The sequence below is a fragment of the Miniopterus schreibersii genome (assembly GCF_964146895.1).
Source record: "Miniopterus schreibersii genome assembly, chromosome: Y".
Taxonomy (NCBI): domain Eukaryota; kingdom Metazoa; phylum Chordata; class Mammalia; order Chiroptera; family Miniopteridae; genus Miniopterus; species Miniopterus schreibersii.
Genome location: NC_138120.1, coordinates 3,165,244 through 3,184,520, shown reverse-complemented (window position 1 = coordinate 3,184,520; position 19,277 = coordinate 3,165,244). Strand labels below are relative to the sequence as shown.

General features: G+C 34.7%; 1 protein-coding gene across 4 annotated transcripts in view; it reads left to right on the top strand.

Moving 5' to 3' along the window:
* LOC308552009 (lysine-specific demethylase 6A-like) overlaps positions 1-19,277 on the top strand; it is a 252,461-nt gene that overhangs the window by 147,945 nt on the left and 85,239 nt on the right. For all 4 annotated transcript variants that reach the window (XM_081126956.1, XM_081126954.1, XM_081126955.1 and 1 more), the window contains 4 exons: positions 12,062-12,155; positions 13,608-13,734; positions 18,420-18,518; positions 18,703-18,922. In XM_081126956.1, the coding sequence (XP_080983082.1) occupies positions 12,062-12,155; positions 13,608-13,734; positions 18,420-18,518; positions 18,703-18,922 (540 nt within the window). The remainder of the gene's footprint in view (positions 1-12,061; positions 12,156-13,607; positions 13,735-18,419; positions 18,519-18,702; positions 18,923-19,277) is intronic.

Genomic DNA, 19,277 nt, shown 5'->3' with positions numbered 1-19,277 from the left:
TCTCCCTCCATTCCTCCCTCTCTCCCCTCCGTTCTCTTTGAAAAGGAATGGAAAAAATATCCTCAGGTGAGGATTAACAAAAAATCATTTCATAAGACTATGGGTGTCATAGGTAGTGTTAATTCCAATGGCTCTGGGCATAGTAAATTGAAAATCTTCTGGGAAAGAGTTACTGTAGATCCCATTAAGAACATTTGTGATTTGTGGGAAGAGGTCAAAATATCAACAGTAGGGTTTGGGAAGAAATTGATTCTGTCCGCGGTGATCATCGGGTCTCTGGCTGGAGATTACCTGCACCCCCAATTCTTGTTTTGCTTGTAGGAATGAATTCAAACAAGAGAACAAAGTGGCAGCAAAAGCAGCCAAGGGTTTATTTGTAGGAAAGAAATACACCCAGATAGGACGTGAACAGACAACTCAACTGGCCGAGGCCAAACTGAGTGCCCCCATATTTGGGAGTTCAGAGGATTTATACCCTTAGGCTGGAATGCTCCTAGGCAAGGAGCAAGCCACTTCGTCCCTGTCTAAAAAAATGTATCTTTAAGCTATAAGGCTTCTTCATCTATGTGCTATGCCACTAGTTAGACCTCATCCTGTAGGTCTCAGAATCTGTCCTACTCACATAGGGTCCAGCCACCTGCATTTTCTGTTTTCAGTTTGTCACATCTCACACTGCCTCCAAGCCCCAGCAGCCTCTCCCAGCTCATAGCTTTCTAGCTGCCTAGTCTAACAATTCCAAATCTCATGGTTGACCTGGAGGGTTTTCTTACTTCAGTGGAGGAAATAACCATGTGTTGGAAACAGCAGGAGAACCACAATTAAGGTAAAACTTTTAAATACTGAGGAGTTGCTGCTTATGGATGAACAAAGAGAGTGGTTTCTTGAGATGAAATCACTTCAGGTGAAATGCTGAGAAGATTGGAGAGATTACTGTAAAGGATTTAAATATTACATAAGCGTAGTCGATAAAGCAGCAGCAGCGATTAAGAGGATTGACTCCAGTTTTGAAGTAATTCTGCGTAAAATGCCATCAAACATCATCTCACACTATAGAAAAATCTTTGGTGAAAATAAGAGTCAATCAGTGTGGTAAATTTCATTATTGTTTTACTTCAAGAAATTTTCCAGCCACCAAACTTCAGCAACCATCATCCTATTAGGTCAGTAACCATCAACATGAAGACTTGCCCTCCACCAGCATATGGATTGACTTGGCTGAAGGTTCAGGTGATGGTTAGCATTTTTTAGCAAGAAAGTATTTTTAGCAGTAATGTATGAAGTTATGTACATTGGTTTTTAAGACATTTCCTGTAATACTAGTTTCATGTGGAGAAACCATTTTGGCTTTTACTTCTTTCGGAAGCTCTTTATTTCTCTTTCAATTTTAAATTATAGCCTTGCTGAGTAGAGTAGTTTGGTTGTAGGTTTTTCTTTTCATCACTTTGAATATTTCATGCCAATCCCTTCTGGCCTATAGTGTTTCTGTTGAGAAATCAGCTGACAGTCTTATGGAAGCTCCCTTGTAGGTAACTAACTCTTCTTGCTGCTTTTAAGACACTCTTTATTTTTAACCTTTGCCATTTTAATTATGATGTCTTAGTTAGGGCTTCTTTTGGTTCATCTTGTTTGGTATTCTCTGTCCTTCCTTGACTTGTGTATTTTTTTCCTTCACCAGATTAGAGAAGTTTTCAGTCATTATATTTTTAAGCAGGCTCAGTATCCCTTGCTCTCTCTACTTCTGGTGCTGCCATGATGTGAATGTTTCACTTCATGTTGTCTCAGAGGTGCCTTATTTACTTATTTATTCATTTTTTACACTAGTACAGGTAACCCCTGTTTCCTCCCCATTCTCCCCCTTTCCAGCCCCCTCCCCACCCTAGTCCCTTACCACACTATTGTCTATGTCCAAGGACTATACATATGTGCATGTAAGTTCTTTGGTTAATCTCTTCTTGTCTTCACCACTCCCCTCACCTCTGAGATCTGTCAGTCTGTTCTATGCATTCATGCCTCTGGACCTATTTTGTTCATCACTTTATTTTGTTCATTAGATTCCACATATAAATGAGATCATGTAATATTCTACTTACTCTGACTTATATGACTTATCCTCATTGCTTTCCAAATTGCTGATTTAATTCTCTGCTTCATCTAAGCTATTATTTAATTCTCTGCTTCATCTAAGCGTATTCTTCATTTCAGTATTGTATTCTTCATTTCTGACTGGCTTTTTTCCCCCTAACTTCCTTGAATATACTAATACCCATTATTTTGAACTCTGTATTTGATAGATGGCTTACCTTCATTTCATTTAGTGTATGTTTTTTCTTTCGACCATTTTCTCCTGGTGTTTGTTTGTTTCTCTATCATCCCATTTTGTTCTGCGTCTTTGTATTGTTTCTGTGTATTAGATAGTTCTGCTATGTCTCCTACTCTTCACATGATGGCCTTATGTAGTAGGTGTCATGTACAATTTAGGCAGTCTCGTTGATCATCTGAGCTAGGTACTCCAAGAATATCCCTTGTATTGTATCTTGAGCCCTCCAGTTGCAAATGAGTCTTGATTGCTGTGGCTCATCTGTGTGGGTTTAACCCTCAGGCTGCCTGAGAATTAACCTGGACTACAGTGTATGAGCTTCTGTGCAGGGTCTGACCCCATGAAGCAGAATTCATTCCAGCAAGCTCTATATCCAACCTTGACCTTCCTTTTGACAGCCCACTTGTCTAGTTCATTGGGTCATGTTGGTTTTAGTAGCCCTTGTGAGAGACTTCTGTGTTCATCAATATCAGATACTACCTGTGACTGGCCCTGGGCTACCTGGTTATCTGCTAGGAGCTACAAGGTGACCCATGTTTGGTAGTTGACTGCTATACTGGGATTGTGTGGGAGGGGCTAAGCTGCACACTGAGGTTGGCTGCCACCTGTACTGTGCCTTAGGCAGGTCAATAGAAGGTATAAGGAATTTTGAGATCCACAGTCAACTGCATGCTGCCCTTTAGGCTCAACCTCTGTGAGAGCCCCCGGAGTTGTATGAGGCATGGCCTCAGTGAATCAATAGGTATGCAGGGGTGGCACTCACCATTGCTGGTCCTCATGCTACTCAGCAAAAGCCTCAGGTACATCAAGAGTGTACCAACCTCCTGGGATTATCAGGCCTTTGTGGTGGGGCAAGGTTTAAGGAAATCATGAAGGTGGAGCCTGTAGAGTTCATCAGGATAAAACAGATTGAAATTTGGTTGTGTGGAAGCCTGGCTCTCCATAGGAATGATGGCACCTTTTGGCACACAGAGAAACAATTGTTCTCTCTCTAATAATACCACACTACTTGGTCTCTCTTTTTGTGTTTCTGGCACTTGCTGTTTTTGCCCAAAGTTCCTTGAGAGTTTTTCAAGGAAAATTGCAATGTGGCCCCTGCCTGGGGGTTGAAAGCAGATCCTTCCCCTGGATGTGAACATGGCAAGGCCGGACGTCAGATATTGCATATGTAGTGACTAGTACAGGTTCTCAGGCTAACACTGGGAGTGGAGTGTGAGAGGGACTCAGGTAAGGGACTCAGCACTCAGGACATTAGCAGCTGTCTTTCCACCCTGTACCTGAAACCTCACAACCAAATTTCTGCTTGTGAGACCAGTCTTGTTAGACTGATCCTAGGAAACCCAGAGTGAATGCCCATGAATGGGATTCTATGCACTGGTTCTGTTTAGAAGGATACCTGTGTTCCTGTAGCCGTTTGTCTTACCTAGACAGACACCATCCCTGCTGATTTTTACAGCTAAGTGTTAAGTGGGCTCCTCTTTCTGGCTTTGGTTCTATAGGCTGGGAGCCTGGCCAGTGGTTCCTACACTTCTCAGAGGGACCTCTGCCTTTGAGACATTAATCCATTTCTCAGCCACCCCATGTGCATGTAGGGCCAGGTGTTTTCATGTGTCCCTTTTCCTACCAGTCTCAAAGTGGCTTTTGTAAAGTCCCTGATTATAAGACTTCTCTTTAGCTAGTCTTTAGTTGGTCATCTAGGTTGATTGTTATGTAATTTAGTTGTAATATCGATATGGTCCTGGGAGGAGGTGAGTGTAACTTCCTTCCACGTTGTACCACTGCCATGTTGGATTCCTTCCCCTCCATGGTTTTCATTTACTCTACTTTTGATCTAATATTCTGTTGTTATATTCATTATTGAAAATACTATCTTGACCTTTTATAACTCAGGTTGTAGAGCTGTATCACTCTTTAATTCTGTCAATGTTGACATATGTTGGGGTACTGTTTAGGTGTTTATTTTCTTAAGTGTTATATCTTCAAGACTTGACTTTCATTTTTCAATCAACCTAAGTGTTTATTTTTGTCTTATGTAAGTTATTGACTTAACATGTCTTTTTTGGATATTAGTACCACCTCATTTGTCTCTTGGGTACTATTAATATTTTTACAACTTTTTTTATTTTTATTGATTTTTAGAGAGAGAAGGGAAACGAGCAGGATAGAGAGATAGAAACATCATCAATCAGCTGTCTCCTGCATGCCCCACACTGGGGAGCTAGCTCTCCACTGGGCCTGTGCCCTGACTAGGAATCGAACTGGTGACCTCTTAGTTCCTGGGTGGATGCTCAACCACTGAGCCACACCAGCTCAGCTGTTTACTATTAATATTGAATACCTTCTTTTACACTTTTAACTTCTTTGTGTCTTTGGAAGTAAAGTGTGTCTTGTGGATACAGCATTCATAGCAGTTTGTTTTTATGCATTTTTGCCAACCTCAGACATTTGAATATAGAGTTAATTCCATTACATTATGGTAATTTCTGAAAAGGAAGGGCTTTCTTTGTTCTGCCCTGTTGCTCTTTCTTTCCTAGTCTTAGAGTTTTATGTTCCTGTTTATCTGTTAACTGCTTCCTTTTTTGGCTGATTTTTTTTACAATGTATGCTTGTTAATGTGTTTACCATTTGTTTAATTATTGGCATCCTAAAATTTTAAGTCTAATTTCTATTGGTAAAAACTTGTTTTCAGTAACATACATTACAAAAATTTTTCTTTGGATGTGTTCTATACCCCCTTAACTTATTTTCACAAATTACACTTGTGAAATTTGCTTATTAACACATTTATATTATTGTGCTGGAATTTGATATACAGGAACAAAAAGTTAAGAACATAGTAATACTGACTTTTTAAGTCTGTGTATATACTTTACAATTTTCTTCTTTATAAAGCTTCAAGTTACTTTCTAGTATCCTTTTATGGTAGCCTTCAGGATTCCTTTTATTACTTTTTATAGGGCAGATCATTTGGGTGGAAATTTTCCTGAGTTTTTCTGATTATTGTTTGTATTAATATTTTTATTGGGTAAATTTGCAAGATTTGAAATGAAATGTATACACGTAAAACTATTTTCTTTATCCTTTCACTTCTCATGCTACTTCTTTTCAAAGAACACTTTTATATATTAACATCCCTGAAAATGTTCAGAATTCCTTTATTTAGATGTTAAGTATATAAAAATACATTTGTATATTTTTAATTTTTTTAATAGTAGCATATTATAGCAAATATGAGTCTTAATATTATCTTTCATTTCACTTTTTGTGGCAAAATATTTATACTTTAAAATTTTCTGTTTTATCTGTTTTTGAGAGTGCAGTTTGTTGGCTTTAACTAATTGACAATGTTGTGAAGGCATTACCAAAATAGAAAATCTTTTCATCACTCTAAATAAAAATTCTGTAACCAGTAAGCAATAAGTCATCATTCTCCCCTCTGAATTTGTGAATTCAAGATACTTCATATAAATAGAATGTCTTGCTCATGTTGCAGCATGTATGAAAATTTTATTTCTTACACCTCAGTAACACTCTGTTGTATGGATATATAACATATTTTGTTTTTATTCATCTGTGGGTGGAGTTGTGGGTTGTTTTTAACCTTTGGCAATTATGAATATGCTACTTTAAAACATTGGAATAGAAGTATCTATTGGAGGCTGTTTTCAGTCTTTTGGGGGGTATATAGTTACTGAAATTGCTGGGTCATATGGTAGGTAATTAATGTTTTTAATTTTTTTTTAATATATTTTTATTGATTTCAGAGAGAGGAAAGGAGAAGGGGGAGAGAGATAGAAACATCAATGATGAGAGAGTCATTGATCGGCTGCAGCCCGCAACCCGGGCATGTGCCCTGACCGGGAATTGAACCCCGATCGCCTGGATCCTAGGTCGACGCTTAACCACTGAACCACACCCAGGCGGGCTATTTTTAATTTTTTGAGGCGCCACAGTAATTACACCCTTTTATTTTTCTACCAGATACATGTAGAGTTTGTATCTCCCCACATCTTTGCCAGCACTTATTTTATGTTTTTAAGAAGATTTTTTTTTTTTATCCTCACCCGAGGATATGTTTATTGATTTGAAAGAAAGAAAAAGGGAGAGACATCAGTGTGAGAGAGAAATGTGATCAGCAGCCTTACTCACACGCCCCACTTGGAATGGAACCCACAACCTTTTGGTATACCGGACAAAGCTCCAGCCAACTGAGCAACCTGGCCAGGGCCTGTATTTTTAATAATATACTTTTTAGTTGTTGTGAAATTGTATACTATTGTGATATGATTTGAATTTCCCTAGTAATGACTGGTTTTCAGAGACTCTTCATGTTTTTGTTGGCTATGTGATATCTTTCTACAGAAATATAGTTCTCTGTGGAAATATATTTTCAGGTTTTGAGTGGATTGATCAATTGGTGTTGTTCTTTATTTACTCTGTGACTATTAATCCACTATGAGATATATTATTTGCAAGTATTTTCTTTCATTCTCCTCATTTTTACTCTCTTGATACTTTCCTTTGATACACAGAAGTTTGTTTTTTGGGTTTTTTTTTTTTTTGAATACGTTTTTATTGATTTCAGAGAGAGGAAGAGAGAGAGAGAGAGAGAGAAACATCAGTGATAAGAGAGAGTCATTGATCGGTTCCCTCCTGGACACACCCCCACCAGTGATTGAGCCCACAACCCAGGCATTCATCCCAAGTGGGAATCGAACATTGATCTCCTGGATCATAGGTTGATGCTCAACTGCAAAGCCATACTGGCTGGGCTTGATGTACAGAAGTTTTCATTATGATGAAGTCTAATTTGTTTTGTTGTTGCCTGTGGTTTTGGTGTATATATAAAATGCAGAATTCAAGGTCATGAAGACTTTCTCTGTTTTTTCTCTCTGAGTTTTATAGTTGTACTTCTTACTTTTAGGTCTTTGATTTATTTTCAGTTAAATTTTGTGTGACATATAAGATAATAGTTTACCATGTGGATATCTGATTTTTCCAGCACCATTTAGACATTGTTGAGTGGTTTCAGCACCACTGTTGAAAATCAGTTGACCTGATATGTGAGAGTTTATTTCTGGACTCTCGGTTCTGTTCCATTGGTCTTTATGTACATTTTATTATAGTGTCATAGTGTTTTGATTACTATAATTTTGTTGTAGTGATGAAGGAAAGAGATGAACATGTAATTGATCACAGAAATAAGTTTTTAACTCAGGATGTGTAAGTCCCCCAATTTCAGTTTGTTTTGTTTATCAAAGTTGTTTGATTTTGAGGTCCTTTATATTTCCATATGGATTTTAGGATGTTTTTTAAAATTTCTGCAAGAAATGCAATGCAATTTTGAAAGAGATTATGTTGAATCTGTCAATTGGTTTGAGTAGTGTATCAACTTAATAATTCCAAATCATGAATATTATATTCTTTCCATTTGTACTTTAAATATTTCAAAAAGTTTTGTGATGTCTTTGTGTGTTTTTAAAAATGTTTACTTTGGTAAGCATATTTAACATGAGACCCACCCTCTCAATATTTTTAAGTGTACAGTGCAGTGTTGTTGACTATATGTACAGTGTTGCATAGTAGGTCTCATAGTAGGTCTTATTTACTGTTTTTAACTGAAACCTGATTCTTTTTAATTAATAACTCCCCATTACCACCTTCTCTGAGCTCCTAACAACCACCATTTCACTCTTTGAGTCTAGGAATTTTAATTACTTTGGATACCTTATATAAGGGCAGACATGCAGTATTTGTCTGTGACTAGTGTATCACTTAGCATAATGCCTTCAAGTAAATAAAATCATAAATAATAAAATACTTAGAAATACACTTATCTAAGGGGGTGAAAGGTTTGTATACTAAAAAGTACAGAACATTGATGAAGGAAGATAACAACAAATGAAAAGACATTCCCTGTGTTTTCAGAAGACAATATTAAATTGTTCGTACTAAGGTCCACAGATTTTAGGCAATTTCTGTATAAATGCCAGTGACATGTTTTTTTACAGATGTAGAAGAAAACAATTTTATAATTCAAATGGAATTATAAGAGCACATACAAATAACCAAATCAGTCTTGAGAAAGAAGAACAGAGCTGGAGGTATCACATTTTCTGATTTTGAAATAGTGTGAAGTTACAGGGACAAAAACATTATGATTTCATTATTCACACAGAGCCAGCAATACAGACCATTGGAACAGAATTGAGGGCCAGAAGTAAATCCACATATATATGGTCAACTGATATTTGACAGTGTCAAGAATACACAATGAGATTGTTGCCGAAATCAGCATTTTCAGAGGCTCCTATGGGAGGATGGGAAGTGCAAAAGATTTTATTGGCATGGAGTTACATTTTTGGGGTTCCAAAGTTTCCCCTGCCACTTAAGCTGGCCCTGGAAAAGCTGCAGCTGGGCTTCCACCAGAGCCAGAAACAGGGCCAGTGTCCAGAGTTTCTGTTTCATGTTGCTGCTGGTTGTAGTTCAGCATCCAAGTCAGTTATAGTCTGTTAGTCCATTTGTCCGTATGTGTGGAGTCCTGTATGGCTGTGTGTCCTGTGGGCGCGGGAGGGCATCCACTAATAATGGGGTTATCCTTGAAAGTATGTAAGGGACATTTACATCTCCAGAGAAGATATATAAATGACCAACGGGTTTTGGGAGACAATGTTCAATGTCAGCAATAATGGGGAAAATGCAAATCAAAACCATAATTGAGATAGTTCAAACTTATGAAGGTGACTATCATCAAAAACAAAAGCAAGGATGTGGAGAAATTGGAACTTAGCATACTGTTAATGGGAACAGGAAATGGTGCAGCTGTTAATGATAAACAGCATGAAGATTTTTCAAAAAATTTAAAATAGAACTACTGTATGATGCAATAGACTTAAAATAGTTGAAGTCCAAGTACTTGAAATAATTGAAATCAAGGTCTCAAAGAGATATTAGCCCTTCTATATTTATTGCAGCAGTATTCACAATAGCTAGAATCAGGAAATAATTTACAAGAGAATGGATAATGTTCGTTGACAGATGAATGGTTATAGATATTACTGTATCTTGTAAAAGTCTGAAACATTGTTGATAAACTCATCTTTTAATACTCTTATAAATGGAATTGTTTTCCTTTTTGAATTTTTTACTAGTGTATAGAAAACACAACTGATTTTTTTTTAAACTATTAATTTTATATCCTGCAACTTTCCTGGTGTCTGTGCACACGCTTGCTTGTTTGGGAAAGTATCCTGTGTACATTGCCATTTTTAGGAATTGATACATTTGTTTAAATTGTGGTATGCTTATCTATCTGTATGTGTATATATGCAAGAGGTAAAAATAATGAAGTGTTTTCCCCTCTACTTTTCTTGTCACATTTAGAGTAAAAACTCAGGGTTTTTTAAGTCCCAGTTGATACATTTATTTGAATTAAGTATATTACTCTGCTCATTTAATATACCTGTCCCTAAATTTCATCCTCCTTTTATCATATTTTTTAAAATGCCCAGCCACAGTGGCTCAGTTGGTTAAACATTGTCACGTACACCAAAAGATTTCCCGTTCCATTTCTAGTTGGAATGTGATAGAAAGGCAACCTTTGCATGTTTCTCTTCCTCTCTTCTTCTCTCTCTCCCCTCCTCCCTCTCTCCTTTTCCCTCTCCCTAAAAATTAATAAAATCATATGTTTAGGTGAGGATTTAAAAAAATGCCTCAAGCTATTGGTTTTTCAACTATATTTTAAACATAACATATTTTGAGTTTTTTATTTTTTATTTTTAATCCTCACCCAAGGATATTTTTTCTGTTGCTTTTCAGAGAGAGCAGAAAGGAAAGAGAGACACACACACACACATCAATTGGTTGTCTCCTGCAGGTGCCCCAACCAGGGCTGGGGATCAGACTGCAACTGAGGTAGCAAACATAGGACTCTTCAGTCCATGGGCCAATGCTCTAATCACTGGCTAGGGTTAAGTTTTCTCTTGTTAGTTTTCCCTTTTGTTTGGGGGAGTTAAATATATCACAATAACAGTAATATGTTTTAGTCTTAATAATTTTTGAAAGAGCTGTACACAATACACTCATTTAGAAATTTGTACCTTAAACATTATTAATATTATTATGTCATAACAATGGAAAATGTTATGTTTTTAAAAACACTTCTTTCTTTTTTTCAAGAATATTTGGGAAATAGTATACAGTTGATTGTTGAATAATAGTTTTTAAATGTGCAGGTCTTATATACATTGATTCCCCCCGCCTCAGTAAATGCATACAGTACTATAAGTGTATTTTATGAGTTTATTAGCATATTTTCTGGTTTACTTTATTGTAAAGAATACACATATAGCCCTGCCCTGTGTAGCTCAGCAGCTTAGAGTGTCAACCTGTGGACTGGAGGGTCTCAGGTTCAATTCCTGGTCAAGAGCATGTACATGGGTTGCAGGTTTGATCCCTGGCCTGGTTGATGTGTCTCTTTCACATTGATCTCTCTCTACCCAGCTCTTCTTCCCTCCCCTTCACTCTCTCTAAGAAATCAATGGGAAAAATAACTTTCCTTAAGGATTAAGAACAACAAAAGACTATACATATATAATACAGGTAACTTACAAAATATGTGGGGGGGGTTGTTTTTTTCCAGCACCCAGTGATATTTTTTTCCATTGTTTTTCAGAGAGTGAATGGGACAGAGAGAGAAACATCAATTGGTTGCCTCTGGCGCAGGTATATGCTCTTGGCCAAAAATGAGCCTGAGACCCTTCAGTCTGCAGGCCAACACTCTATAACCACTGAGCAAACCAGTCAGGGCACAAATATGTATTAATCAACTGTTTGTTACTACTAAGGCCTCCAGTCAACAGTGGACTATTAGTAGTTAAGTTTCGGGGCAATTCAGAAGTTAAAAATAGATTGTCATCTTCATAGGGGTCAGCATCCCTAAGCAGTACATTGTTCAAGGGTCAACTGTATTTCAATATTAAGATTTTAATTACTTGTCTTACATTTGTAAAGGATAGTAGCACTGGCTGTATTTGCTTATTAAAAATTTGTGCATATCTTTGAAAGTTTTTCTAGGCTAATTATACATTTGATAATACAATAAGTCTCCAGCTTTCTGATAGTAAGTAACATATGAAATTGAAATAATTTTCTTTGTAACTTTCAGGCTACAGCAGATTTTTTAAATGTCATTTGCTGACACCTTGTTATTTGGAAAGATACTTTATTTTTTTAGCTATTCTGAAACAAAGCTGTCCTGGTTTAAAGAAATATTTGGTTAATAAATTAGCACTTTATTTTCCGATTTTTTTTTATAATAAAAGCTTAAATTATTATTACCCTAAGCCAGTATGGTTCAGTGGTTAGGGCACTGGCCCTAGGACTGAAGGGTCCCAGGTTCGATTTTGGCCAAGGGCACGTACTTTAGTTGCAGGCTTAATCCCCTGGCCCCAGTCAGGGTGGGAGGTAAACAGTCAGTCTCCCTTCCTCTCTCTCTCTCTCTCTCTCTCTCTTCCCCCTCCCCAAAAAGCAATGAAAAAAATATTCTCAGATGAGGATTAAAAAAAAAAATGATATCTTTATACACAAGCCATTTTACAAATGTGAATTAGTATTAGTTTATTTTATTACTTGAGAAGTTAACTAAATCAAGTCAGCAGCTCCTTTTTATAATGTAGAGTATTTCTGTTTAAAGATTTATTTTATTTTTCTATGAATATTCCTCTTTTTTTTTTTACTCTTTAGCAGAAGTATCATTTTGCAAAAGAAGCCTATGAACAACTTTTACAGACAGAAAACCTACCTGCACAAGTAAAAGCAACTGTTTTACAACAGTTAGGTACATAAAAATTTACTTTTTATTATATATTGCATTAATTTAGAAAAGTTTGGGATGCAGGGGAACAATTTTAACTTATGATTTGAAAGTTGGTTTTTATTGAGATTTCTGTTTTAGGATTGTGACATGTATTATTTTCAAATTGCACTTAAAATGAATACTTTATATTATAAATTTTTCTACTATAAATGTATTACTTCTCTTCTGTCCAGAGTTGACACCCAATGTCTAGCACAATTCATCTCAAAATGATTCTAGACATAGTGTTTCAATGTAGCTAGTTCTTTTAAATTCTGTGATATTCTAGTACTTTTCCTTCTGAAGGAGGTTTGAATACTTGCATGTGTTTAGCACTCCCTGAAGTTAAATTGAATTAAAATCATTCACATAGCTAGTAAGTGGCTTTTGAGCTTGCTTTCATAAGTCTCTTTAAAATATGAATTAATATAAACATCTTACCAAAAGTGAAAGAATATTCTACATTTTCTTTATCAATTTATTATATTTTTATGAGTTAAAAGAGAAAATCTGATGTCCAAAAGTAATTTTTATACTTAGAGATATAGTAAGTCATATTTTTGGTTATCATGTCTGTGTTTAATATTTGGGTTGTATATATTGTTTGTTTTTATTTTAGCTGTTTCTATCTTATATTGATCAAGTAATTTCTAAATTTTAATCAAAATTATGAGTGATAATATGAATATTTTGATAATGACACTATTTTATCTGTCACATTAAAAGCAACTAAATAGTTTGCCTAAGTGTTAGTTTTACAAAGGTAATTTAATGCACTTGGATTGACTCACAACTCAAACATTGGTTTCTATTTGTCTTAAATTAACATTTTTATCATGATACAATCTTTCATTGTCTTAGTAGCTTTAATTCTAAACCTTTTTATTAATCATTCTGTAGTGCTCTAAGTCTTTGAACCTATTTTTCATTTAGATTTCATTATAGCCTTAGAGGTTTTCTGTTCGGTGTTTTTATTCTTGGTCAAATGTTAATGAAAATAACCAGTGGTTTATCTTTGATTATATGTTTTTATCTGTTTCTTACAAATAAACATAGACTTGCTAGATTTTTTCAAAAAATACATTAACCTTTAAAGGAATGGTAAATTAATCTTCTTTATATTATTTGACTCATAAGTTGGATTTTTCCAACTTAAATTTAGAAAAAAGGCTAAAGCTTCTAATCTATTTAGTGCCAATTCAGTACCCCAAATCAGTTGAATTTCTCTCTGTACTTTAAGAGCCCTTGATTGTATCTTTTTCTGTGAACTAGACTTTCCTATAGCTATCTTTGGTAGTTTTAAATTTGGGGGAAGTTTGATCCAAGATAAGTAAATGTACTGAAAGGGTATTTTAATTTGTGCTCCTCATGGTATTTTTAAAACTAGTAGAATAGTTGAATTATGGGTAAATGCTTATGATTTTTAAATTATAGGATGGATGCATCATAATGTGGATCTACTGGGAGACAAAGCCACCAAGGAAAGCTATGCAATTCAGTATCTCCAAAAGTCATTGGAAGCAGATCCTAATTCTGGCCAGTGTTGGTATTTCCTTGGGAGGTGAGACCATACACTTGGATTGTGCTGCTTATAGTTGACTTAGAATCTAAAATGTTAGATCAGGTAATATAACCTTGTCAGTAACTGTTTATTTAAAATACATTGTAGCAAAAGTCTTGGAAGGTACCATTGCATCTCTTAATTTGCTGCTTTTACTGAAAAATTATGTTCATTATTAGTTTCTGTTTTTACATTGTCTTTGTGTGACTTGAATTATTGCTTGTTTTTAAAGAATCATAAGTTTTACAGAATCTTATAAAATAGTAATCAGTAGTATTATTTTTTTAATTCAGTATTTAAATTGTTTCCCTAATTTCTGTCATTTTTAATGTATTCATTTTCATCATTTTTATTCTGCCTGATGATTATCAGTAGCCCCTGGAAAAGTTCATTTAACAGTTGGAGGTCTCAGTTTTCATTTCACTTATAAAAGAAAGGATTTGAATTAGATCTGTCAGGTACCTTTTCTCAAGGTTATAAACAATGCAGTTGTAGTGCTTTATTGTAAATTCTGCTTCATTTTTAAAATAAGAATATTTTGCAGAAGTTTGTGATGAAATCTAGTTTTTGTGTTGATTTTAGATGTATTATTTTTTAATTTTATAAATTTAAATTTCTTTTAGCTTTTACATATTTGAGGGAGATTATTACAATACTTGCTTTTAAAAATTTATTTATTAATCATGAAGCTAGCTACTTTCAGTCAAGTTTGTAAAAATATTTATTATTTTTCAATTATAGTTGACATACAATATTATATTAGTTTTAGGTGTACACCCCTGTGATTAAACATTTATATAACTTAAAAAGTTATCACCCTGATAAATCTCATATCCACCTGACGCCATGTATAGTTACTACAATATTACTGACTATATTCCCCATGCTGTACTTTACATCTTCATGACTGTTCTGTAACTACCAATATGGAATTCTGAACCCCTTCACCTTTTCCACCCATCCCCCAACACCCTTCCATCTGGCAACTGTCAAAAGGTTCTTTGTATCTGCTATATTATACTAGTCTTTTTCTGCTCTGCTTGGGGTTTTTTGGGGGGCTGTGAGGTGTTTTTTATTTTTTTGATTCCACATATAAATGAAGTCATCTGGAATTTGTCTTTCTCTGAGTTACTTCATTCAGTGCAATACCCTGTAGGTCCATCCATGTTGTTGGAGAGAGCAACAAGCCATTCTTTTTTATGGCTTAGTAATATTCCATTGTATACATCGATCACTTCTTTACCTATTCATCTATTGATGGACACTTAGGTTGCTTTCATGTCTGGGCTATATTCAGTTTTTTATGTTAGCATTCCTACCTCAATAGGTTAATTGAGTATACATCTGGATATTTTACTCCTTGTGGCTCAGGATTTAAAATTTATAGCTTGATGTAAGGAATTGTTATTGTTTAATCACAGCCATATATAATCAAGATACAATGAAATATGTCTAGTAATGATACTTTTCCATTTCTTTGAGAATGGCACTGTTTTATACAGGGCTTTTCATGTTAATTGGCGTGTGCTTTATTTTTAACTTTTTAAATAAAAATTTTTTAATGTATAGAAAACTTCTGATTTCTCAAGTAGAAGATAACTTTTTCTGACTCCCAGATTATCATTTTAGACATTAATTATTTTTAGTCTGTTATTTTTTTCTATGATTTTGTTGTTCTTACTCTCATCTACTGCCTTTTAGTTTATTACTGGATTGTTAGAGAAAATCAAGTTTGTCAAAAATTATATTTTAAAACTTATTAAAGTGCCAAATGAAAATTTCATTGTCAGTAAAATTCCTTAGGAATTTGATATCCCTAGTATTTCAGACACTTCTTACTTCAGCATTCAAGTCTCTACTGCGTATTGATATTGTGTGATTGGGTTGCATATAGGGTGTCTCCAAAAAAAATGTATACACACACTTTGAATAATTATAAAGACAGTGTTTATTAAATTACATTTCATTTTCAAAATTGAGCTATCAGCAGTTAAAGTGTGTATACATTTTTTGGGACACCTTGAATATTAAAGTGAGATGGGGAATTGGTAATAGCTAAACTAACTAGGACCCCCCCCAGAGTCTGCCACAGTCACAGAGCTGTTTCAGTTGATCAGGCAGCAACTAGTTCATCCTCTCATTTTACAGATGGGAGGAGTGGGTCCAAAGATGAAAAATGGTTTCAAGGTCATATAGGAAATTAGTGTCCCAGAAAGAGCTAGAACCCACTTTATTCAGTGCTGCTTTTGTTATATAAACCAGGCTCAGAGGACTCTAGGTAAATTGTGTTAGAGGAAAAGTACCTGGTAATGAGGACTCAGACATCAGCATGTAGACACATTGATTTTGTCTTTTGATACTTTAAAATTTGAATATGAAATGTTGGTTTCAGAAATTCTTATTTCTCTTAGCATTTAGAAAAATGTTTTTTTCTTTTATTACCACACTGTCTCTTTCTTCTGTTCTCATTTTCATCACTGCCAATTCTCTTTTTAATTCTCTTTTTTAGACACATAGATTGTTTGTAACCCACAAATTAGCCATTTTGAAGGCTTACTTCTACCCCTCTCTTATGTGCATCCTGCACTTTTTAATCCCTCTTCCATATGTGTGAATTCTAAATTAAAATGTCTAACCCCTAAGGTGTCTAACCTTAAATTTTATTCGTCTTCTCTTTACTGAAATACAAGTCATCACCATATATCTAAATGAGCATCTTTTTAGAACCTCACTTGTTATTATGTTCTTCCTTAAAACAGTTACTTTTTTATTATTTTGTTTTGACAAGGATTGATTTTTTAAAATATTGAACAGGAAGTATATCAGCTTTGTAGTTTTTGCCTGAAATTCACTTTCATTTCAGTCTCTTAATTTTTTTTATACATTGCTAGAAGATTGATGTTTCTGTAAAGTACTTTTGTCATGCTATTTGCCTTTTTGCCAAAAGACAAACCTCAAGTAGATTGCAGTTTGATATAAACTTTGCATTTGTACACAGGTAATTTTTACTTCTAATCTTCAAGCGCATGTGAAATGCCTTGTATCCTGTTTTCTGCTTTATCTTAACTATTTCTGTCACATGAATTATCAAAATTTCAATAATTAATTGCAGTGCCCAACTTAGAGTGGCTGTACAATTAAAGATACTAAAACTTTTCTTTTTTGCTATATTCTGTCATTCAGTGCCATAAAAAGTAAAATTGTATTATACAAATTGTTTGGTGGAAACACATACACACATTATTCCTACATCTTAAAAAAAATGTTAAAAACAAAGATAACTACTTAGGGATATTTTTATGGTAGATTCCATCTTCTTCCCTAATAGAGTGGTACCTCAATTTTCTAATGTAATACATTCTGGAAAACCAAGGGATCAACAGCCAACAGCTAGGCTTTAGGATCTTACACTCAGCAGAAGCCATGTGACAAGTTCAACTTCTGAGGCATGTTCAAAAACCGAAGCAGTTCCCTCTAGGTTTATGGTGTTCGTAAACCTTTCAAAATGTTCATCAACGGAGACATTCAAAAACCAAGGTGCCGCTGTAGCTGACACATAGAACAATTATTCTTTTACTCATTTTATTTGTATACATACATAATTTTTATATTTTTGTTTGGTTCTTTGATTGCTTGATAAAGCCACCATAATACTGGCTTTTCTCTTACTACCTTTACAAATGGTTTTTAAAACTAGGATTAAAGTCTGACCATCATGGCTCAGCAGTTGAGTGTCACTCTATGATCCAGGAGATCAAGGTTCAGTTCCCAGTCAGTGCACATGCCCAGATTTCCAGTTCGATCTCCATCAAGGGACATGCAGGAGGCAACCAATCAGTGACTCTCTCATCCATATTTCTACCTCTCCCACTCCCTTCCTCTCTCTGAAATCAATACAGATATATTTTTTAAAAAACAAATGCTAGGATTAAAGTTTTATAAATTTTTAACACCTATTAAATTAGATGTTTAAAATATGTTTTATATTAATTTAGTCAGTATTAACTATCTCAGTTTTCTACTTTTCATGAATTAAGAAATGTTTGTTCAGTCCAGCTGGTGTGGCTCAGTGATTGAGCATGGATCTGTGAACTGGGAGATCACAGTTGGATTCCCCAAAAGGGCACATGCCTGGTTTTGGGCTCCATCCTCAGTAGGGGGCATACAGGAAGCAGCAAATCAATGACTTTCTCATTGATTTTTGTATCTCTCCCTCTTCCTTCCTGTCTCTGAAATTAATAAAAACTTTTTTTTTTTTTTTCCCCAAAGAAAGGTTTGTGTTAAGGGTTGGAAGTTCAGAGATGAAAATTCATGTCTGCTGAAATCAAATTTAGTTTCTTTGATTTTTAGCTCTATATTCTTATGTAGGAAACCTTAGTACAAATTACATAAAGTTTTGTGTGTTTGACCATGAATATTATTGCATTTAACACATTTGGGCTATGATGGTTTCAATAAAGTTTATTAATATAACATGTCAGCACTGATAAAAGTTCATTTAACAGCATATTACAATGTGTAATATATATGTTACTTACTAGTTTTTCTTTTCTATATATGTCATTTTGGCAATAAATATTGTTGCTTTAATTATTAATGGAATACTTTATATATGTGTATGTATATGTATATGTATATGTATATCTCTCTCTCATATATATATATCTCCCCTTTCCCTTTTACAGGTGCTATTCAAGTATTGGGAAAGTTCAGGATGCGTTTATATCTTACAGGCAATCTATTGATAAGTCAGAAGCAAGTGCAGATACATGGTGTTCAATAGGGTAAGGCTTGTGTATATAAGATTAACAGCATCTTATTTGGTACATAAGTTCACTGAAATACATAAAGTATATTGTGTATTACTGAATATACACTGAATTATGTACACTGAATATAAATAAAGTATATTGTGTATTGTTATACCTGGTCAGTTTTAGACAACCTGTTCTTTGTTTCTCTGTCCAGTGTCCTCTATCAGCAGCAAAATCAACCCATGGATGCTTTGCAGGCATATATTTGTGCTGTACAGTTGGACCATGGGCATGCAGCAGCCTGGATGGACCTAGGCACTCTCTATGAATCGTGCAATCAACCTCAGGATGCCATTAAATGCTACTTAAATGCAACTAGAAGCAAAAGTTGTACTAATACCTCTATACTTGCAGGAAGAATTAAATTTTTACAGGTAAAAATTTTAAGTAGCATATATTTTACACGACACATTTCAGTGTGATAACTGGCAGAAAGAGGGTGGCTGGAAAGTTAATTTTTGTCCTGATATCAACTAGTTTTCATAATTTTTACTATTTTGTGATATTATTTTACTTTTAATTTTATTTAAGATATTAGTATTTAAAATGTTCTCTTGCACATATCCTTTTTAATGCATATTAATTTGCATGATTTTTCTGTGTTATATCTACATGTTTGTTATAGCATTTTAGAGAAAAGGACACATTTTTTTCAGTTTTCCTTAAAATTTCATGAGACAGTATCCATGAAAATTCTAAAAAGCAGAACTTAGCTTTGTTCTGATTCTC